The sequence below is a fragment of the Salmo trutta genome, chromosome 36 (assembly GCF_901001165.1).
Source record: "Salmo trutta chromosome 36, fSalTru1.1, whole genome shotgun sequence".
In the NCBI taxonomy this organism is placed as follows: domain Eukaryota; kingdom Metazoa; phylum Chordata; class Actinopteri; order Salmoniformes; family Salmonidae; genus Salmo; species Salmo trutta.
This window is the reverse complement of record NC_042992.1, coordinates 24625529-24649771: the sequence shown is the minus strand read 5'-3', so window position 1 is coordinate 24649771 and position 24243 is coordinate 24625529. Positions and strand designations below refer to the sequence as shown.

Sequence of the window (24243 nt, the reverse complement as noted above, 5' to 3'; positions counted from 1 at the left end):
AGTTCCAGACTGTATTCTATTATATCTTAGTGAGGTGCTGTGGTAAAGTTAGTTCCAGGCTGTATTCTATTCTATCTTAGTGAGGTGCTGTGGTAACTTTAGTTCCAGGCTGTATTCTATTCTATCTTAGTGAGGTGCTGTGGTAACTTTAGTTCCAGGCTGTATTCTATTCTATCTTAGTGAGGTGCTGTGGTGTGGTAACTTTAGTTCCAGGCTGTATTCTATTCTATCTTAGTGAGGTGCTGTGATGTGGTAACTTTAGTTCCAGACTGTATTCTATTCTATCACAGTGAGGTACTGTAGTAACTTTAGTTCCGGACCGTATTCTATTCTATCTTAGAGTGGTACTGTGGTGTGTTAACTTTAGTTCCAGACTGTATTCTATTCTATCTGAAGTGAGGTGCTGTGGTAACTTTAGTTCCAGGCTGTATTCTATTCTATCGTAGTGAGGTGCTGTGGTAACTTTAGTTCCAGCCTGTATTCTATTCTATCTGAAGTGAGGTGCAGTGGTAACTTTAGTTGCAGCCTGTATTCTATTCTATCTTAGTGAGGTGCTCTAGTGTGGTAACTTTAGTTCCAGGCTGTATTCTATTCTATCTTAGTGAGGTGCTGGTGTTTCAGGTTTGAAGTTTCAGGCTGTAAGCAGTACTGAAGGGGAGAGGATCCAAATCTCCGGCCCAATTAAACACAAACAAATCAAGTAAATTAGGCAGCAGAGAGCTGAGGTAAGGATTTACTCTAAACCGTAAAAAGCCCTTAGAGGGAGAGGGAGAGAGTGGGAGGGGGAGAGGGAGGGAGGGAAGGGGAGAGGGAGAGAGTGGGAAGGGGAGAGGGAGGGAGGGAGGGAGGGAGGGAGGGAGGGAGGGAGGGAGGGAGGGAGGGAGGGAGGGAGGGAGGGAGGTAGTACCCCATACAGGGCCTGGTGGTCAGTGGAGGTGAAAAAAACAAAACACCCTGCATTAATGAATTCCCCTTGCTAATTCTCCCTCCCTCTCATCTTCTCATTAATTCACTCTCTCCTCTCGTCCCTTTCTTCGCTCCTCTGCTGATCACTCTGCTTGATGTGTCTAATCCCTCTCCAGCTGATTCTTAATTAAACAACATCCAGCGACACATGGGCTCTGCTGTGGGGTGGCATCTCATCCCGGGTTAAAGGGATATAGGGACAGGGGTGGGAAAGGGATGCACAGATTGATATGTCTGAGAGGGTTATGTCTGTTACTCAACCCCTCTTCCTGTCGCTGATGAAAGAGAGAGAACCTGTCACTCCTTACAGTAACCCTTATCTGCACTTCTAATTAATCGTTGTCGAACCCTCCCCCTACTTTGCTTCTCATTGTCCTGTCTCAACAATAGAGATTTGGATGTCCCCATTAGGACAGGTTTAGTCCTTCACAGAGCTGTGACAGAGAAATCTCTCTTTCTCTCGGTCTCTCTCTCGCTTTGTGTGATTGACAGGTTTAATTAAAAGCAAGTGAGTGATGGAGCTGGCAACTGGAAGGGAGGGAGGGATGAGGGGGGGTAAGAAACAATACATAAACAATATGAATATCAAATGTGAAAACAATACATAACCTAGTTTCCTCAGTCACATCAGAAGATTAAATGGCTGTTCTGTCTGGGGCTGGGAACAAACACACACACACACACACACGGAACAAAAGTCCACTGGTCGTTTTTGGTTTTTTCACCTTTATTTAACCAGGTAGGCCAGTTGAGAACAAGTTCTCATTTACAACTGCAACCTGGCCAAGATAAAGCAAAGCAGTGCGACACAAACAACAACACAGAGTTACACATGGAATAAACAAATGTACAGTCAATAACACAAAATAAAATGTCTATATACAGTGTGTGCAAATGGTGTGAGGAGGTAAGGCAATAAATAGGCCATAGTAGCGAAGTAATTACAATTTAGAAAATTAACACTGGAGATGATGATGTGCAAGTAGAAATACTGGTGTGCAAAAGAGAAAAAAAGTAAATAAAAACAATATGGGGATGAGGTAGGTAGATTGATGGGCTATTTACAGATGGGCTGTGTACAGCTGCAGTGATCGGTAATCTGCTCAGATAGCTGATGCTTAAAGTTAGTGAGGGAGATAAGTCTCCAACTTCATTTTTTCAATTCGTTCCAGTCATTGGCAGCAGAGAACTGGAAGGAAAGGTGGCCAAAGTAGGTTTTGGCTTTGGGGATGACCAGTGAGATATACCTGCTGGAGCGCGTGCTATGGGTGGGTGTTGTTATGGTGACCAGTGAGCTGAGATAAGGCGGAGCTTTACCTAGCAAAGACTTATAGACGACCTGGAGCCAGTGGGTCTGGCGACGAATATGTAGCGAGGGCCAGCTGACGAGAGCATACAGGTCGCAGTGGTGGGTGGTATATAGGGCTTTGGTGACAAAACGAATGGCACTGTGATAGACTGCATCCAGTTTGCTGAGTAGAGTGTTGGAGGCTATTTTGTAAATTACATCGCCGAAGTCAAGGATCGGTAGGATAGTCAGTTTTACGAGGGTATGTTTGGCAGCGTGAGTGAAGGAGGCTTTGTTGCGAAATAGGAAGCCGATCTAGATTTAATTTTGAATTGGAGATGTTTAAAATGAGTCTGGAAGGAGAGTTTACAGTCTAGCCAGACACCTAGGTATTTGTAGTTGTCCACATATTCTAAGTCAGAACCGTCCAGAGTAGTGATGCTAGTCGGGCGGGCGGGTGCGGGCAGCGATCGGTTGAAAAGCATGCATTTAGTTTTACTAGCGTTTAAGAGCAGTTGGAAGGAGTGTTGTATGGCATTGAAGCTCGTTTTGAGGTTTGTTAACACAGTGTCTAAATAAGGACCAGATGTATACAGAATGGTGTCGTCTGCATAGAGATGGATCAGGGAATCACAAGCAGCAAGAGCGACATCGTTGATATATACAGAGAAAAGAGTCGGCCTGAGAATTGAACCCTGTGGTACCCCCATAGAGACTGCAAGAGGTCCGAACAACAGTCCCTCCGATTTGACACACTGAACTCTGTCTGAGAAGTAGTTGGTGAACCAGGCGAGGCAGTCATTTGAGAAACCAAGGCTGTTGAGTCTGTCGATAAGAATACGGTGATTGACATAGTTGAAAGCCTTGACCAGGTCGATGAAGATGGCTGCACAGTGCTGTCTTTTATCGATGGTGGTTATGATATCGTTTAGTACCTTGAGCGTGGCTGAGGTGCACCGTGACCAGCTCGGAAACCGGATTGCACAGTGGACAAGGTACGGTGGGATTCGGAATGGTCAGTGATCTGTTTGTTAAATGTAAATGTAATGTAAATGTTAACTTGGCTTTCGAAGACTTTAGAAAGGCAGGGCAGAATGGATATAGGTCTATAACAGTTTGGGTCTAGAGTGTCACCCCCGAGGCCGCTTTCCAATCTTTTGGGATCTCGGACGATATGAAAGAGAGATTGAACAGACTGGTAATAGGGGTTGCAACAATGGCGGCAGATAATTTTAGAAAGAGAGGGTCCAGATTGTCTAGCCCAGCTGATTTGTACGGGCCCAGGTTTTGCAGCTCTTTCAGAACATCTGCTATCTGGATTTGGGTGAAGGAGAAGCTGGGGAGGCTTGGGCAAGTGGCTGCGGCGGGTGCGGAGCTGTTGGCCGGGGTTGGGGTAGCCAGGAGGAAAGCATGGCCAGCCGTAGAGAAATGCTTATTGAAATTCTCGATTATCGGTGGTGACACGGGCGTGGCTGTGTAGAGAATGAAGCTTGCTTTATTTATATATAAAGTGTCCCTGAAGAGTGACAGTGACAAACACGTCATACAGTATATTACTCTCCTACTCTAACTTTGGCTCATTGGCTTTGTCTTCTCACAATGTTAACAGATAGACTGGCAGGCTTACACAAGGTTTCCAGCACTTAAGTAATAGCCTGTTGACACAGTGGCGTAATATACAGTGCCTTCAGAAAGTATTCATACCTCTTGTCTTATTCCACATTCTGTTGTGTTACAGGCTGAATTCTATATGGATTAAATAGCTTTTTGGTTTTACCCATCTACACACAATACCCATAATGACAAAGTGAAAACAGGTTTTTGTCACGACTTCCGCCGAAGTCGGGCCCTCTCCTTGTTCGGGCGACGTTCGGCGGTCGACGTCACCGGCCTTCTAGCCATCGCCGGTCCACTTTTCATTTTCCATTTGTTTTGTCTTTGTCTTACACGCCTGGTTTCAATCCCCCAATTACTTGTTCATTATTTAACCCTCTGTTCCCCCATGTTTGTTTGTGAGTGATTGTTTTTTGTATTGCGGTCCGTATTTGTGGCCTTGTATTATTGACGTGTATTGTATTATTATTGAGTAAAATTTCGACATTACTCATATCTGCTGTCCTGTGCCTCACTCTTCTACACCAGCTACACACAGACGCATTACAGTTTTTTAGAAATGTTTGCTAATTTATTGAAAATGAAATAGAGAAATATCTAATTTACATAAAGTATTCACACCCATGAGTCAATATTAAAATCACATTTGGCAGTGATTACAGCTGTGAATCTTTTTTGATAAGTCTCTAAGAGCTTTGCACACCTGATTGTGCAATATTTGCACATTATTATTTTAAACAATCCTTCAAGCTCTGTCAAGTTGGTTGTTGACCATTTTTGCCATAGATTTTCAAGCCGATTTAAGTCAAAACTGTAACTAGGCCACTCAGGAATGTTCAATGTCATCTTGGTAAGCAACTCCAGTGTATATTTGACCTTGTGTTTTAGGTTATTGTCTTCCAGTGTCTGGTGGAAAGCAGACTGAATCAGGCTTTCCTCTAGGATTTCCATTTGTTTTGCACTATTACTTAAGAGCATTGTTGAAAACGGGATGTATTCTGTACAGGTTTCCTTCTTTTCACTCTGGCATTTAGGTTAGTATTGTGGAGTAACTACAATGTTGTTAATCCATCCTCAGTTTTCTTCTATCACAGCCATTCAACTCTGTAACTGTTCACTACTAGCCTCGTGGTGAATTCTCTGAGCGGTTTCCTTCCTCTCCGGCAACTGAGTTAGGAAGGATGCCTGTATCTTTGTAGTGACTGGGTGTATTGATACACCATACAAAGTGTAATTAATAACTTCACAATGCTCAAAGGAATATTCAATGTCTGCTTTTTACCGATATACCAATAGGTGCCCTTCTTTGTAAGGCATTGGAAAACCTCCCTGGTCTTTGTGGTTGAATCCGTGTTTGCAATTCACTGCTCGACTGAGGGACCTTACAGATAATTTTATGTGTGGGTACAGAGATGAGGTAGTCATTCAAAAATCATGTTAAACACTATTATTGCACACAGAGTGAGTCCATGCAACTTATTATTGTCACGACTTCCACCGAAGTTGGTGCCTCTCATTGTTCGGGCGGCGTTCGGCAGTCGACATCACCGGCTTTCTGGCCGCCACCGATCTACGTTTCATTGTCCATTTGTTTTGTCTTGATTGTACACACCTGGTTTCCATTACATTATTATTTATTCCCTATTTAACTCTCTGGTTCCCACATGGTTTTGTGCGTGTTTGTTTGTTGTTAAGTGTTCGCTATTTCTGTGAGCTGGAGTATTTTCCCTGCGTGGAATTATTTTGTGGTTTATTCGAGTAAAGTACGTTTTTTTACTCAGTTCTGTGTCCTGCGCCTGACTCTGTCCTACCCGCTGCACACTGACACTTGACAATTATGTGACTTGTTAAGCACATTTTTACTCCTGAACTTATTTATGTTTGCCATAACAATGGGGTTGAATAGTTATTTACTCGAGACATTTAAGCTTTAAATTAATATGTAAAACAAAAAATCTAAAAACATAATTCCACTTTGACATTATGGGGTAGTGTGTGTAGGCCTGTGACACAAAATCTCAATTGAATCAATTTATATCTATTGATACAGCTCTGCAAAGCCCTGGCAATAGACTATACCTCTTCCTCGCGAACATTACCTCCTCGACACTGATTCTCAACATAGGGGCCCCACAAGGGTGCGTCCTTAGTCCCCTCCTGTACTCCCTGTATACCCACGACTGTGTGGCCTTACAGAGTTCCAACTCCATCATCAAGTTCAGTGACGACACGACAGTAGTAGGCCTGATGACCAACAACAACCAGATGGCCTACAGGGAGGAGGTAGGTACTCTGACGGTGTGGTGACAGGTAAACAACCATTTCCTCAACGTCAGAAAAACAAAGGAGCCAATTGTGGACTTCAGGAGGAACCAGGCTGGGCACGCCACCATCCTCATCAATGGTCAAAAATGTCAAGATCCTCGGCATACACATCTCATGGGAGGTGAAATGGTCAAACCACACGGACACCACACAGCAACTCTCTATCTGTATCACCCTCCTCCTCTACATCCCTCTCTTTATCTCTTATGAACCAAGCAAGTGAAGGACCCGCTGTAAATGAATAGAGGGCTTGCCTACACAGTCTCCAGAGCCTCTGGTGTGTTCAACTGTAAGAAAATGAATTTTCTGCTTCATGTAGTTAATATAGTTACATTGACAATGAGTATGTTCTTCTGAAATAGAAAGAAAAGAAACAAGCAACTGGTGTGGCAGTCTGCTTCTTCTGATATAATTAAAATGCACACACACACAAACACACACACACCCTTTCTGCCAGACTCAGCACTTTTCTAAGTCAATGTATAGGGAGGGAGGTCTCTTGTAAGGCTCCTTCACAAACAACATACACTATGTCCCTCTCTGTTGCAGCAGAAAGCCACAAGGGAAAACTAAAACACTACACCTGCTATTGTCTAAGCCACGAGACAGGTCATCAATGGCCTTACCCCCTGTGTCTGGCAGCCGTGTGTGTATGCACGTGCGTAGGACATTCAGATATCCAAATAGTCTATGTCTCTCCTGGTGCCCTGATCACAACACCATCTGTCTCATCAGACACATTAGGATTAGGGTTAGAGGGCATGAGGGCACGAGGGCAGACACGCATAATAACGGAGTGATCAGGGGACTCCTCTCACCCCCTGTCTCCCTGCTCCCAACCCTTAACTTAATCCCCAGGCATCAAGACCAGAAATAGAAACGAAACCACCAGCTGATTCTGTTTCAGACAGCTTGCAGTGTGGTAATCAATAGCCCCTATGCCTCAACTCCCTGTCCTCTACACACTTTCCTCTGTCTCTCTCGCTCTTTCTTTCTCCATCACCCCCATCTCGCTCACTATCCCTTGCTTCCTCTCTCTCACTCTCTGCCCCTCTCCCACTAGCTATCAACATGTCAAATGCTGACCCTCATATCTGTCTCTGAGAGCTGTTTATTGAATCACTGATTCTGGACTGCTGCAACCATTAACATATAAATCCACAGCATGATGCTTGCCCACTTCACTCCAGTCCACTCCAGTCCACTCTCATAAAAACAACATTCTGTCAACAGGTATTCATTTACTCAGTGCCAGTCCCAAATGGCACCCTATTCCCTATATAGTGCACTACTTTTGAGAAGTAGCGCACTATATAGGGTAGTGGTATTCAACTCTTACGCTACGAGGTCCGGAGCCTGCGGGTTCTATTCTACCTGATAATTAATTGCACACACTTGGTGTCCCAGGTCTAAAAGCAGTCCCTGATTAGAGGGGAACAATTCAAAAATGCATTGGAACTGGCTTCTAGGTCCAGAGTTGAATTTGAGGGATATAAAGATTAGGGTGCCATTTGGTATGCAACCTCATCGTGGGCTTGGATGACAAACTACCAGTCATCCTGGGCTTGGATGACAAACTACCAGTCATCCTGGGTTTGGATTCATTGACATGTAGGAGATGATATCCAGGCTCCTTGACCATGCAGTGTCCAGGACTGCATCAATCCCCTATAACTATTACTTACATAACCACCAATACCATGTACATATGCTTTGAAATGTGCAAGACAAATTCTCTAATTGAGAGCAAATAAAGTTCTATTTGATTGTGCTAGTGGTGTTCCAGAGGTGAATGTGCTTGATGCCCTGCAGTGTTGGATAGAGAACTGCACCAGCTACTAATGACGATGCTACATTAGGACCATGTTGGGAGGAGAACAGAGGACGGTCAGGACCAGCTGGTGTTCCAGGTGCTGCCTGCCCTGCACCACCACATCTGACAACATTACAGCCCCTATATCCTGTAGCTTACTGCCAAGGTGTATCCCCTCTACCTCTGCACTGAACACCAGGCACCATGGGAGGAGGGCAGGAAATGTGTGTCAAGGTGTGGCCCAATAAAAAAAGTGGTTTAAATGTTGAGGGAGAGATAGAGAGAGAGGGTGGGGTGGCAAGGGACAGAGTAGCCCTCCAGCGAAACATCCTGTGGCAATAAGCAGCCACACAGCTGTTGCTGTTTCAAGCTGCTGAGCACACACAGACACACCTAGCTGCAGAGGCATCCATACTGATCACAGGGAGTCTCCTTCACACAATCCACAGTGCCCTTGTGAGCTGTGTGTGTGTGTGTGTGTGTGTGTGTGTGTGTGTGTGTGTGTGTGTGTGTGTGTGTGTGTGTGTGTGTGTGTGTGTGTGTGTGTGTGTGTGTGTGTAATATAAAGGGCCCACTGATTGGCAATGGCAGGTATCTCAAGTTTTCCACTCCAAACTTGTAATATCTGTCTGAAGCGCTGCACAGGTACACTCCAAAGCCCAGAGGCTTGATAACTCGAAACGAGTATTTTGTCAACTTTAATATCTCCTACAGCAGCTATGGGACCAAACCCTCCCCTAGGGCTCATTCCTTATCATCGAGGGGGGCTTTTTAAGGTCATGCTATAACTGAGGCTGTTATCATTAAGAGTCTAGTATAAAGTCAGTGGTTCAGCTCCCAACACAAGTTCATTTGCACTTAACAGCCTACATTTATTACAACAGGGATTCTGTTTTTAATATGGTGGGAGAGGGAAAGGAAGGGATAGAAAAAGAAGGTAAATAAATGGAGATAGAGGAGGGAGGGAGAGGAGTAAGATAGGGAGACAGAGGAGCAAGAACTGGAGAGAAAAACTATAAGAAATTGCTTCTTGTGGCCCTCTTTACCCCAAAGCTATTGGAAAGACTCGGAAAGTAGTGACTCGCGAGGGATGATTTTGTTCGAGTTTGGTCCAATTGCCATCTCCATCTTAAAAGACATTTGCTGACGCTTTGACAGTGCTGCCAGAACGCATCATGCGTGTAAACTTTGACCTGGGGACTAGTTGCTGATCCAGTTGCCATGGTTACAACTGCACACAGCAGAAAATTGACCGACCCAACAGTTTATTTTTCTCCTCCGTTCTTTTCTGTCGCTGTCAACGACAGCATCAACTTCAACCGTCCTCCATCAGACTGGTAGGCAGGTCAGGTCAGGGCAAACTTGGAGTTTAATGGCTAGAGAACAGTCGTTAGAGATACTTGGCTAAGCTACAGAAAGTAAAAATACAGTTGAAGTCGGAAGTTTAGCCAAATACATCTAAACTCAGTTTTTCACAATTCCTGACATTTAATCCTAGTAAAAATTCCCTGTCTTAGGTCAGTTAGGATCACCATTTTATTTTAAGAATGTGAAATGTCAGAATAATAGTAGAGAGAATGATTTATTTCAGCTTTCATTTCTTTCATCACATTCCCAGTGGGTCAGAAGTTTACATACACTCAATTAGTATTCGGTAGCATTGCCTTTAAATTGTTTAACTTGGGTCAAACGTTTCAGGTAGCCTTCCACATGCTTCCCACAATAAGTTGGGTGAATTTTGGCCCATTCCTCCTGACAGAGCTGGTGTAACTGAGTCAGGTTTGTAGGCCTCCTTGCTCGCACACGCTTTTTCAGTTCTGCCCACAAATGTTCTATAGGATTGAGGTCAGGGCTTTGTGATGGCCACTCCAATATCTTGACTTTGTTGTCCTTAAGCCATTTTGACACAACTTTGGAGGTATGCTTGGGGTCATTTGTGACCAAGCTTTAACTTCCTGACTGATGTCATGAGATGTTGCTTCAACATCCACATAATTTTCCTCCCTCATGATGCCATCTATTTTGTGAAGTGCACCAGTCCCTCCTGCAGCAAAGCACCCCCACAACATGATGCTGCCACCCCCGTGTTTCACGGTTGGGATGGTGTTCTTCGGCTTGCAAGCCTCCCCCTTTATCCTCCAAATATAACGATGGTCATTATGGCCAAACAATTCCATTTTTGTTTCATCAGACCAGAGGATATTTCTCCAAAAAGTACAGTCTGTCCCCATGTGCAGTTGCAAACCGTAGTCTGGCTTTATTATGGTGGTTTTGGAGCAGTGGCTTCTTCCTTGCTGAGCGGCCTTTCAGGTTATGTCGATATAGGTCTTGTTTTACTGTGGACAAAGATGCTTTTGTACCGATTTCCTCCAGCATCTTCACAAGGTCCTTTGATGTTGTTCTGGGATTGATTTGCCATTTTCGCACCAAAGTATGTCCATCTCTAGGAGTCAGAACGTCACATGGTGTTTATACTTGCGTACTATTGTTTGTACAGATAAACGTGGTACCTTCAGGCGTTCAGAAATTGCTCCCAAGGATGAACCAGACTTGTGGAGGTCTTTTTTCTGAAGTCTTGGCTGATTTCTTTTGATTTTCCCATGATGTCAAGCAAAGAGGCACTGAGTTTGAAGGTAGGCCTTGAAATACATCCACAGTTACACCTCCAATTGACTCAAATGATGTCAATTAGCCTATCAGAAGATTCTAAAGCCATGACATCATTTTGGGGAATTTTCCAAGCTGTTTAAAGGCATAGTCAACTTAATGTATGTAAACTTCTGACCCACTGGAATTGTGATAGATTATTTCACTTATAATTCAATGTGTCTGTAAACAATTGTTGGAAAAATTGCTTGTGTCATGCACAAAGTAGATGTCCTAAACGACTTGCCAAAACTATAGTTTGTTAACAAATTTGTGGAGTGGTTGAAAAACGAGCTTTAATGACTCCAACCTAAGTGTATGTAAACTTCCGACTTCAACTGTAAGTTCAGGTGGAGGTGAGGCGAGGAATGTTCATAAAGACCTATTCATGCATGTCTGTGGCTATAGCGAAGCGAAGCGAGATGCTAAATGGACAGAGATCATATCACATCAGAGCTACTGACACTTAATGGACAGACATCACTGCAGAGTTGTTGTCTGTGGTGTATACACAGTGTTCAAAATACTAGGAACACCTTCCTAACATTGAGTTTCAACCCCTTTTGTCCTCGAAACAGCCTCAATTTATCGAGGCATGGACTCTACAAGGTGTCGAAAGTGTTCCACAGGGATGCTGGCCCATGTGACTCCAATGCTTCCCACATTTGGCTGGTTGTCCTTCAGGTGATGGACCATTCGTGATACACACAGGAAACTGTTGACCATGAAAAACCCTGCAGCGTTGCAGTTCTTGACACACTCAAACTGGTGTGCCTGGCACCTACTACTATACCCCACTCAAAGGCACTTAAATCTTTTGTTTTACCCATTCACCCTCTGAATGGCACACACACAATCCATGTCTCAATTGTCTCAAGGCTTAAATCCTTCATTAACCTGTCTCCTCCCCTTCATCTACACTGATTGAAGTGGATTTAACAAGTGACATCAATAAGGGATCATAGCTTTCACCTGTATTCACCTGGTCAGTCTGTCATGGAAATGGCCGGTGTTCCTAATGTTTTGTACACTCAGTGTATCTCCTCTCAGATAGCATCCCACTGCGACTACACCACCACAGCCACTCCAAATAAACAGACAATACAACTCTCTCACCCTTCTGCAGTGTAGCTCAATAGTTCTCCTTCTAATCATATTGGCAATGATTCCAGCTCCATCAATCTCAGCAAATGATCCTTAACAAAACCCATAAAGAATATGAATGATTTGGACCGATGAGGAATTTCAATTACTTAGTTCTTATGAATTTGGTTTGTTGGATAAATGTGACACTTGGCAGGCTTGTAATTAGAGACATAAAAACGTGTGTGTTCAAAATGGCCCCCTATTTCTAATATGCCCTGGTCAAAAGTAGTGCACTATATAGGGAATAGGGTGCTATTTGGGACGCAGCCCACCACATAGTCATATATTTACACTAATACGGTTATTCTCACTAGAACCAGGTGCTTAATTAGTTGCTTTTGAAGCATCACTCACATTAGATATGAGCTAATTGGACAGTTTGAAAAACTCAAATGAGAAAGAAAAAAGAGCAAGAAATAGACAAAAAGAGGGAGAGAGAGAGAAAAAAGAGGGAGAGAGTGGCAGGGAGAGGGAGAGAGAGGCTCACAGTCACTTGCACGTGTGCTTTCCTGACACTAAGTACTGTTGAAAAGCACAGAGTGACAACAGAGTCTTCTCTAGCATCGTCCTATAGTTCACAAGTCTGGACACTATGAGGCAGCTCTCTCCCGAGTTCCGAGTTCCTCTGTTGCCACGGCAGCAGCTGGAGCCCCGCCAATCCAAGTTGGGACACAGCACACAGCTCAGCGTTCTCTCTGCATATCTGTCACAGACGCCAACTTTTCAGAGAGGGATAACCAACCGCTTTTAGAACAGTTGATTTGTCACAGACACACTGAATTTATTATCTGCTTCAACCACAATCCTGCTGAGTCCTTTTAATCTACACTGCCCTCGTCCTCGTCCACAAAACATTCAAATATCAAACTAAAGAGCAACATCCACTCTAAAAACTTGAAATCTGCTCTTTCAATCAGTTGTTTGACTGATGACAGGCGTCACAGAAACTAATAACTGAAGACCATGGCAATCTGAATCACTAAGTGATGCAGTGGTCTAAGGCACTGCATCTCAGTGCAAGAGGCATCACTACAGTCCCTGGTTCGATTCTAGGCTGTATCATATCCGCACAATTGGCACAGCGTCGTCCGGGGTAGGCCGTCTTTGTAAATAAGAATTTATTTTTAACTGATTTGCCTAGTTAAATAAAAGGTTAAAAAAAGTGTATTAAAGATTCTAAGTATTTCTTGTATTAGGTAAGCGCGTCTTAACCAGAATGTCTAAACGCATTAAGGAATCTGAGCAGTAGTGTTGAGTAGTTTGGGCCTGTTGGCACACAGCCATCTGTCTAACACAGTGGCGTTCAGGGACTCAGCAACACATTATTGGTTAGCTAGCTACCACCTGGAGAAGCAAAGTGACAGATGAGGAGAGCTGAGAGGAGAGGACCCCCCACATCCTGTTCCCATGGGCCCCTGCAGGTCGGGGGCGTCGAGTGATCGTGGAACGCTGTCGGCTCCATTCAGGGAGTGTGGCGGTGACAGGTGTTATGGCGATGGTAGGTGGACACGCTGCTGCTGTGACACGGTAGCGGGGAGCGGTCGTGGGCGATCAGCGTCAGAGACAAGGCACCGTGACGCCATGACGACAGGTCTAACTGACGACCACCTCCTAGAACGAAAGGCCTCCCATTCACTGACTAGCTGAACTGCTGCCTGGCTGTCTTCCTGTCTGCTAAAACCTCATACTCTAAAGGATACTTCTGAAAGTGAGCACACAAAGCTGTCAGGTCTGCACCTCACTGTGCACCACACACACACACACACACACACACACACACACACACACACACACACACACACCCTCTCTCTATCGATCTCTCTCTGACACTCACATACACTCTGTTTCTCTTTTTCAAACACACACACAGAAAGACTCACACACACACTCACAGTGAGCGTCCCCGCCAGTCAGTGTTTTATTGCTGACTTTTACATTAAAGATCTGATTCAAGTTCTCTTCTGGACAGACAGAAATAACAGAACATCATGTGAAAACACACACGCACACTCACACACACACACACACACACGCACTCAGTGAAAGTGCCATCTACTAACAGACTGAGCTGCTTTAAGGGACTATAGAGAACCATGGTATTTAACTGGGAGGCTGGGACATTAACGTGTGTCAGGAACAACACAGCATTACTCCATCTCTCTCTCCTTCTCTTCCTCTTGTCCTCCTCACACTTCCTGCATCCTACCAATCAGCTCAGCTCCCTATGAGAAAATAGATTTCTCTGCCAAACATCCCCACTGCCGCGACCCAGCCCCGACTGGGAACGATAAGAGGAAATCACTTTTAGATAAAAAGAGAAAAAAATATATATATATATGAGTGACTCACAGAAGTCCTATACAAAAGGCAGTAGAGCTTTGCCAAGCCCTATTTCCAGCTGAACTGATGGACCTGCAGAGGCCACCAAAGGTCCTCAACTCCGGTGATTAAATGCAAATTCCAAACAACTTAAAATTCATGTTGAACACTCAAGCTGGCTGCAAAAAGCCACAGCTGCGGCTTTGCCAATAAATACATTGGACTGCAAGCTGAATGACGAACCTAATAACTACCTAACTAGTTGAGGTGCCAAGAATTGTGGCAATTAAACTGTGTGTGTGTGTGTGTGTGTGTGTGTGTGTGTGTGTGTGTGTGTGTGTGTGTGTGTGTGTGTGTGTGTGAGAGTAAGTAAGTAATAGGGAATGCTTTAGTGAGTCATTCTATCTACCCGCCTGGCTGATTCATGGTGGGACTGTTTCTTCCAGGGTGTGTTGTCCCGGATTGTGCGGGACAGTCCCACATTTTGGCCCTTTGCCCTGCAACCAAACAATCATGTCCCGCATTTTATAAAAAAAATTCTAACCCACTAATTTACTTAAAATGTATATTTGTTCCGTATTTCAGTCAGGCATTTAAACTTGTCTCTTTTGCAGCGGAGAGGAAGAGGCAAAGCAAGAAGTTTCACTGGCTGAAATCTGTCCAAAATAAGCTCAATGTGTTTCTATGGGCTTATTTTAGACCTAAGCTTTTCGCTTGCCCTCCCGCCTTTGGGACAATGACTTCCATTGTTAGGGTGGAGACATGAGCATCTCGTCATTATATACAGATCTCAGTTTGCAGTCACATTGCTCTTTTGACAAATTATGTATATATATATATATATATATATATATATATATATATATATATATATATATATATATATATATATATATATACAATATATATATATATACATACACAATATATATATATATATATATATATATATATATACACACAATATATATACACACAATGTGTGTATATATGTATACACACAATAAGGATGTGGTACTGGTGATGTTAAACACTTCTCCAATTGTTGTTGACATCTGATATTCTGCGTAGCGCAAGGCGATATGTAGGCCAATGTCATATCATCAACCAATCACATTTGTAAAATCCTTTTGGTCTAAATTCCAGCTAAAACTTGGAGAGGCCAGTTAAAAAGGCATGTTTCTGATGAAGAGCTACAAAAGTTAATAAATAGCCGTATTAGATTGGAAAAATATACTGCTCAAAAAAATAAAGGGAACACTTAAACAACACATCCTAGATCTGAATGAAAGAAATAATCTTATTAAATACTTTTTTATTTACATAGTTGAATGTGCTGACAACAAAATTACACAAAAATAATCAATGGAAATCCAATTTATCAACCCATGGAGGTCTGGATTTGGAGTCACACTCAAAATTAAAGTGGAAAACCACACTACAGGCTGATCCAACTTTGATGTAATGTCCTTAAAACAAGTCAAAATGAGGCTCAGTAGTGTGTGTGGCCTCCACGTGCCTGTATGACCTCCCTACAACGCCTGGGCATGCTCCTGATGAGGTGGCGGATGGTGTCCTGAGGGATCTCCTCCCAGACCTGGACTAAAGCATCCGCCAACTCCTGGACAGTCTGTGGTGCAACGTGGCGTTGGTGGATGGCGCGAGACATGATGTCCCAGATGTGCTCAATTGGATTCAGGTCTGGGGAACGGGCGGGCCAGTCCATAGCATCAATGCCTTCCTCTTGCAGGAACTGCTGACACACTCCAGCCACATGAGGTCTAGCATTGTCTTGCATTAGGAGTAACCCAGGGCCAAACGCACCAGCATATGGTCTCACAAGGGGTCTGAGGATCTCATCTCGGTACCTAATGGCAGTCAGGCTACCTCTGGCGAGCACATGGAGGGCTGTGCGGCCCCCCAAAGAAATGCCACCCCACACCATGACTGACCCACCGCCAAACCGGTCATGCTGGAGGATGTTGCAGGCAGCAGAACGTTCTCCACGGTGTCTCCAGACTCTGTCACGTCTGTCACGTGCTCAGTGTGAACCTGCTTTCATCTGTGAAGAGCACAGGGCGCCAGTGGCGAATTTGCCAATCTTGGTGTTCTCTGGCAAATGCCAAACGTCCTGCACGGTGTTGGGTTGTAAGCACAACCCCCACCTGTGGACGTCGGGCCCTCATACCACCCTCATGGAGTCTGTTTCTGACCGTTTGAGCAGACACATGCACATTTGTGGCCTGCTGGAGGTCATTTTGCAGGGCTCTGGCAGTGCTTCTCCTGCTCCTCCTTGCACAAAGGCGGAGGTAGCGGTCCTGCTGCTGAGTTGTTGCCCTCCTACGGCCTCCTCCATGTCTCCTGATGTACTGGCCTGTCTCCTGGTAGCGCCTCCATGCTCTGGACACTACGTTGACAGACACAGCAAACCTTCTTGCCACAGCTCGCATTGATGTGCCATCCTGGATGAGCTGCACTACCTGAGCCACTTGTGTGGGTTGTAGACTCCGTCTCATGCTACCACTAGAGTGAAAGCACCGCCAGCATTCAAAAGTGACCAAAACATCAGCCAGGAAGCATAGGAACTGAGAAGTGGTCTGTGGTCCCCACCTGCAGAACCACTCCTTTATTGGGGGTGTCTTGCTAGTTGCCTATAATTTCCACCTGTTGTCTATTCCATTTGCACATCAGCATGTGAAATTTATTGTCAATCAGTGTTGGTTCCTAAGTGGACAGTTTGATTTCACAGAAGTGTGATTGACTTGGAGTTACATTGTGTTGTTTAAGGGTTCCCTTTATTTTTTTGAGCAGTGTATATAAGGTTATTAAGCTGAAAAGATAGAAGGTGATTTTGTCAAACTTGTGAGGCTCTTCATGCTCATTAGTTGCTAATTCAACATATTTGCTGCTACATCACTCAACCCTGTTTTCAAAGTCTCACTTCCTAAAGTTTTCACATTCCCTGAGACCAACCAGAAATGTTTCCTTGGCCATGTATTCCCAGATTTTCCTAAAACAGACACACATTTGGTCTCTCGTTTCTGCATGACCAGATTTAGCATGAGCCAAAGGAGTAGCCCATAGGCTCGCTTCAATTAGCTTGTTCAGCGCAGCGGAAGGGTGTCCCAAAAAAAGATTCATGTAGGCTACACTGTCCCACTAAATCATGCCTTTGTCCCGCATTTGGGTATTTTAAATGTAGTCCCCCTAGGTGAGGGAAGAAGGCACTCCATGTCTAAAGATGTCTGTCCATTAAAGCTGTCAAATAAAAAAGACAATAAAAAGTGACTTCTCTCTCTCGTCAAGCGAAGGGGTGTTAGAGCTAGACAGATTAAAGCCTTCATAGAGATGGAAGGAAGAGCACAGTTCAGCGAAAGAAAATCCTCAAACTACTTTTAGTAAGAGAGAAGTCCTATTTCACATATCAGTGGCCTAAAAACATCAAACAAACAAAGAAGAAGGAACCAACCAGAGAAACTTCCATCACTCTTCTCTCTGTGTTTGTGATCCAATTTTCTCCTTTCCAACCTTTGTTCCCCAAAGAGAGCTTTGTGTGTGTTGAACCGTTTTCTGTATGATTAAAAATCTGACCGATCCAAACCACTGCACACAGCACGGCCAGCACTTCCATAGCCCCTCGTCCTTGGTATAACCCTCACCAATCAGAACAAGAAGACCCTTCCATCCCCTCTCTTGACCTTAGTATAACCCCCAGCATGGCGACCATGTTCTCCCATGATAGTGTGTTCCCATGTGGTCTGCCATCCCAAGTTCAACCTCTACACCACCAATCATGGGGTGTTTCACACTGTGGCTGCATGTCAGTACTGAGAGAGTAGGACAGATGGGGCCTACACACACACACTAACAGGTGCTGCTATGCAGTGATCTGACAAGGAGTGCTTTTACCCCAGCAAATCTACTCAATCAGGTAACACTCAGAGGGTGCACCAAGCAACTATAGGGAAAGCAAGCCCTGCTCCTATACTCCCTGTTCACCCATGGCTGCGTGGCCATGCACGCCTCCAACTGAATCATCAAGAATGCAGACGACACAACAGTAGTAGGCCTGATTACCAACAATGACGAGACAGCCTACAGGGAGGAGGTGAGGGCCCTGGGAGTGTGGTGGCAGGAAAATAACCTCTCACCCAATGTCAACAAAAAAGGAGCTGATCGTGGACTTCAGGAAACAGCAGAGGGAGCACCCCCCTATCCACATCGACAGGACTGCAGTGGAGAAGGTGGAAAGCTTCAAGCTCCTCTGCGTATGCATCACTGACAAACTGAAATTGTCCACCCACACAGACAGTGTGGTGAAGAAGGTACAACAGCACCTCTTTGAAGTTCGGAGGTTGAAGAAATTTGTCTTGGCACCTAAAACCCTCACAAACTTATACAGATGCACAATTGAGAGCATCCTATCGGGCTGTATCACCGCCTGGTATGGCAACTGCAACGCCCGCAACTGCAGGGCTCTCCAGAGGGTAGTGCGGTCTGCCCAATGCATCACCGGGGGCAAACTACCTGCCCTCCAGGACACCTACAGCACCCGATGTCACAGGAAGACCAAAATGATCATCAAGGACAACAACCACCTGAGCCAGTGCCTGTTCATCCCCCCTATCCTCCAGAAGTCAAGGTCAATACAGGTGCATCAAAGCTGGGACTGAGAGACTGAAAAACAGATTCTATGTCAAGTAGTGATGCGCCGATATGACATTTTTGGCCGATACCGATATCTGATATTTTCCTTGCCAAAAACAAACGATACCAATAACCAATATTACAATTTTTTGAGGCCTTTTAAGCATTCTAGTACAGTTAAATAGTTAACACACACACATGGACGCAGCAGTCTAGGGCACTGCATCTCAGTGCAATAGGCGTCACTAGAGTCCCTAGTTCGAATCCATGCTGTATCGCATCCGGCCGTGATTGGGAGTCCCATAGGGCGGCGCACAATTGTCCCAGCATCATCCGGGTTTGCCGGGGTAGGCCATCATTGTAAATAATAATTTGTTCTTAACTGACTTACCTAGTTAAATAAAGGTTACACACACACACACACACACACACACACACCACACTGACCAAAAAGCTATTTTGTTGGCATTTACATACGTCCCCATTACCAATAAAACATAATAAAAACCTATTTCTTTCACTTACTTGCTGTGCTGTTTCGTTCATTTGTTCAGTCATTTTATTTTTCAACCAGGATTTCTATGGAAATAATTTATAAGACAGGTCTTATTTGATTAATGGGGGTCAGACAAATCTATGTGAAGCTAGCCACAATAAGGATTAGCCACAATAGTGGACTTTGCGGTTAGTCTTCAAAATAAAAGTATGGCATAATTCTACTATTTGTATTAATTTGCATCACTGTCAATTACATACTTTCATGTAATTGACAGTGATGTCCATTAAATATAAATAACAATTATAATGATCATAATAACAAGGATGACAAAAACATCAAGAGCACATTGCTTTTATCCCCATCACAATGTTTATACAAAGTTCCTAAGTATTTCAGCTATCTTCATCTGGCAAGCAAGGCTCGACCGGACCGGGTTATGTGTCGTGAAGGTAGCCACAATAAGGATTAGGCACAATAGGGGAATTTGCGGTTTTCCTTCAAAATAAAAGTATGGCATAATTCTACTATTTGTATTAATTTGCATCACTGTCAATTACATACTTTTATTTTGAAGGAAAACCGCAAATTCCCCTATTGTGCCTAATCCTTATTGTGGCTACCTTCACGACACATAACCCGGACCGGTCGAGCCTTGCTAGCCAGATGAAGATAGCTGGCTGCTTATAACGTTAGCTTTGGGTAACAGGGTTAAGTAGCTGGCTAGTTATTTTTTTCATGAACTAAAGTTCAAATTTAATAGGTGAACAACAAGTGGCAACCTAGCTAATACTTACTCACAAGGATTCCTAAATCATTGCTAAGAATAATTAAAATGACTGCAGTTTCTACTGGTCATTGTTTTCAGGCTGGTTGTATTGGTGCTAGCTAGGTACCAAGCTAAAGCTAGCTACCCCAGAAGTTGCGGTCGAACAAATGATGCTTTATTACCAACGTGGTATTGTAAACACATCATTTGTGGCCGGTGTTTGCTCGTTTACTGACTGTTTTGTACAGCTTTGACAGTGCTACTGTATCTTTTTTTGACACGCAAAGACCCAAACGGTGTTCCATAGTATGTATGTCGTGAAGCTAATAGCAGTGATACTATTACTGTGTAATTCCGGTAGGGCAGCATTGGAAAAATAGCGCCCTTGGTAGTGTTAACCAGTGCTCGACCAGTCAGCGAAAGCCAACATCACCCACAACAGAGAACGGTTGATTGTCAACAGCAATGAATTCCATTATCTTGGCTTTAATGGATTTCACCTTTGAGTTGTCTCGCTGAAATTGTGTTACTCTTTCAAATGACTGCTTGACTTGTTGACTGCTCGATCCACACAGCAGACATTGTGGGCTAGGTTAGGAATGCTGTGTTGCACGCATAGCGCAGAATTTTATGTGCCGTCATTACGTCATGTACCTTCATTATATAGGTATGCACGTCAGCTTTGACATCGGTTTTGCACATCGGGTGTTAAACTAGACATCAGCTGATACCGATGTTGGCATTTTTAGCTAATATTGGCCGATTCCGATATGTTTACCGATATATCGTGCATCCCTAATCTCAAGGCCATCAGACTGTTAAATAGCCATCACTAGCACATTAGAGGCTGCTGCCCTATATACATAGACTTGAAATCACTGGCCACTTTAATCATGTTTACATATTTTCCATTACTCATCTCATGTGTATATACTGTATTCTATACTATTCTACTGTATCTTAGTCTATGCCGCTCTGTTATTGGCCGTCCAAATATTTCTATAGTCTTAATTCCATTCCTTTACTTTAGATTGTGTGTATTGTTAGATATTACTTGTTAGATATAATTGCACTGTTGGATCTTGAAACACAAGCATTTCTCTACACCCGCAATAACATCTGCTAAACACGTGTATGTGACAAATACAATTTGATTTGCTCAGGCTCAACCAGGTATTGGAAAAGCTAGAAGAAAAGCCTGGAGCAATAGACCTGTGTGTGTTTGCACAATCAGGCACATACTGCCTCAGCTGTAAGGTATACATCTACTATAAACAGATCACTGCGGCAGGCAGCTTCACCTACTGTACAGCTACAGCCCACAGAGAATAGTGGGGTTCAGTTTGCAATGTTGTTGGGTGAGGTTATGTGATCAAGTCTATGCTACAACCCTTCTTCTCTGAGGCCATTTTTATTGACAGTTTTGGTTCCAGGATGTTGCTTTGGAAGCCACCTGGGAAAAATCTAGGGAAAACGCTGCTATGGAGGGAGTGAGAATGCATTCACCCAGTTACATGTAGTATACTATAACAGTAACTAGTAAAGGTTCTGCCTGGCTTGTCTGTAGGACAGTATTTATAACGTACAACTCCCACAGGGTCTGGGTTTCAAAGCCACTATTTTAGTATAGAGACACACTATTACATGGTCTTAGTACTATGTCACGTAAAGTGAATCTACACATGGCCACACCCCTGCCTTGCTAATAAACACTTTCACTGCTAATACTCAGGTTTAGCTGAGCTGTGATGGCACCAGAGAGGATTTTTCCTTTCAATACATTTTTTCTTGGGAACTAAAATTACTGTGTATTCCACAATGAAAACAATACAGATAGTTCACACAAAAAAACACTGCTGTAGGCCTCCCAGAGCTGTCTCCCGCAGGATTAAAAACACAAATTGAGAATGTATTAGGTATCATGACAGTGAAACTGATGCATTAAGCATTGTTGGACCATGGTATGTGCCCTGAATAAAAAAACAAATGTGTTTACAGGAAATGAACACTCACAATATTGAGTGCAAACTTTAGAACTTGATATTAGAATGAAAACTGTGTGTATGTGTATGACAGAGCTAAATAATAGAGTTTGCTTCCATCAATCAAATCACAGCACATAAAGGAACGTGGGATTTGTATTTTTTTAATCAGCAGGTTAGGGCGTGATGACTGTTATTCGAATTGACCATTAACAGAAACATTCTCATCTCATGATGTAGCTTAATCTCAAACAACCGATAACAGCATTTATGTTCCAACAGCATTTCTATTCCAATTTAATTGATTGATCAGAATCCCTTAATTATTATGGCAAAAAAAAATCTATTTTGTACTTTATTTTTCTATCCTGCATTTCAGAATAACTTGAGACCGATGTTAGGGAAACCATTCCAACCTGAGAAATGATAAATATGAGGTTACTGCCTGGTATGCCATCACTTTCCTACACTTCTACACTGCCCGTGCCACCGGTAACAAAATATTGTGACACTGCAACCTGTGAAAAACAGACAACCGCTTATTCAACATTGCTAATATTCGCATAGCCTCAAAAGACACTACGTAGCATATTTCGCCAAGTCACAGACTCGAAATGATTGAAAACAGCTATTCTTGGATATTCTAGTAGGCTATTTCCAAAAACTAAAACAATGCTACTTTATTGGAAGTTCTGTTCAGAAATAAGACGCGACCGTCCGACCAAATTATGAGAACAGCTATTTTCACCTTTCACAACATTTAAAAGAATAAAAACTAATTCGATTAATAGGACTCGAAATTTCCCGTTATTCGGCAACATGTTTATTAGCTTAGAATAATGTGCCCAGTGCCCACAAATGCCACGGACAGTCCAGCCAACTGTCCTTTCCCAGGTGCGCAGCAGCGCAATGCTTGACTCCCAAGAAACAAAAACGTTGTTTTCTTTACCTGTTGGCCCTTGGTCCATAGTATCAGCGTAGATCCCGACGACCAGCATCAGTAGAAACACTCCGGCATACATTTTAACGTTTTAGTCCAGCTCGCGTTATCAGAAATCCTTGTAATGAGTGACTCCGGCAGGACTGTAACAAAGTTGTCTGCTCGATCCCATTGATGGCTGATTTCCTTCCTGAAGCGAGTGCCCCCTCCATGCGAAACACACTGGCAATTTGAGCTGCTATAGCTGACGTATGGGGCAAAGAATTCAAAAAGAACCCTTACTTCACTTTGCGCCACCAACCAAGTGGTCAAATACAGGTCTACAGCGCCGCCATGTGGTTGCTTTGTATTACAGCGACACCATCATATCCAAACACTTTTTTTCTCTACAAACAAATTAAACACAACTTTTGTGTGAGTGGAGAATCTTATCATAATAATTAGCATTTTACATTGAAACATAACAAAACCATCCAGATGTGTCATGCCTAATTCATATGCATATATGCAAATTACAAGACCTATGTTATACCTCAACAGAAACAGCTGCAGGTACAGTAGAGCCTTCATGTGTTTTTCTGAGGAGCAGCGTGTGGGAGGGAGGCTGCTCCAGATGCCTGTGGTGGGTGGAATGGAACAGCAGGAGGAATATGAGGAGGAGAGAAAGGTTTGGAGACTTCTCCGTGGTCACTACCCACTGGGCACACACTGGTTGAATCAACGTTGCTTTCACATAACTTCAATGAAATTTAACTGACGTCTGTGCCCAGTGGGTAATACCATCACAACACAACAGGTCAGCAGGAGTCTCACTCTGCCCCCCCCCCCCCCCACCACCAATGCAATTAACAATTAAGCGTCGTTCCATTAATGTTGTTTTATTTCACAACGTCAATTTTCCAATCAACTCCAGTTGCCTGAGAAAGTTAGTCGATAAAACAAAGGATGGAATCAGGTCATGGTGTGCTTCACACTGTGGAGAAGAAAAAACATGCCGTGTCGTTGTGAACAGTAATCACATTAGATGAATGCCTATTACGACCGTAAAGATTGGATTTATACCACTGTGTGTTGCCAGGAACGATGTCAGAGGCCGTGTGTGTGTGTGTGTGTGTGTGTGTGTGTGTGTGTGTGTGTGTGTGTGTGTGTGTGTGTGTGTGTGTGTGTGTGTGTGTGTGTGTGTGTGTGTGTCATAACAGCTCCAGATCAAGGTTGTTTGGACTAGGAAACCAATTACATACAATGTGACACTAAAACACAGGATTCAATACGAGACCCTGCATTGAAAATGC

The 24243-nt window shown here is 43.6% G+C and overlaps 1 protein-coding gene across 12 annotated transcripts in view; it reads right to left on the bottom strand.

Annotated features, from left to right (window-relative positions):
• Window positions 1–23176, bottom strand: part of LOC115175712 (receptor-type tyrosine-protein phosphatase U) — a 326202-nt gene extending 303026 nt beyond the window's left edge. For 6 of the 12 annotated variants that reach the window (XM_029735166.1, XM_029735170.1, XM_029735167.1 and 3 more), the window contains exon 1: window positions 22961–23176. In XM_029735166.1, the coding sequence (XP_029591026.1) occupies window positions 22961–23033 (73 nt within the window). In that variant the 5' untranslated portion in view covers window positions 23034–23176. The remainder of the gene's footprint in view (window positions 1–22960) is intronic. The other 6 variants (XM_029735169.1, XM_029735172.1, XM_029735174.1 and 3 more) reach the window with 1 other exon arrangement.
• Window positions 23177–24243: the final 1067 nt, after the last annotated feature.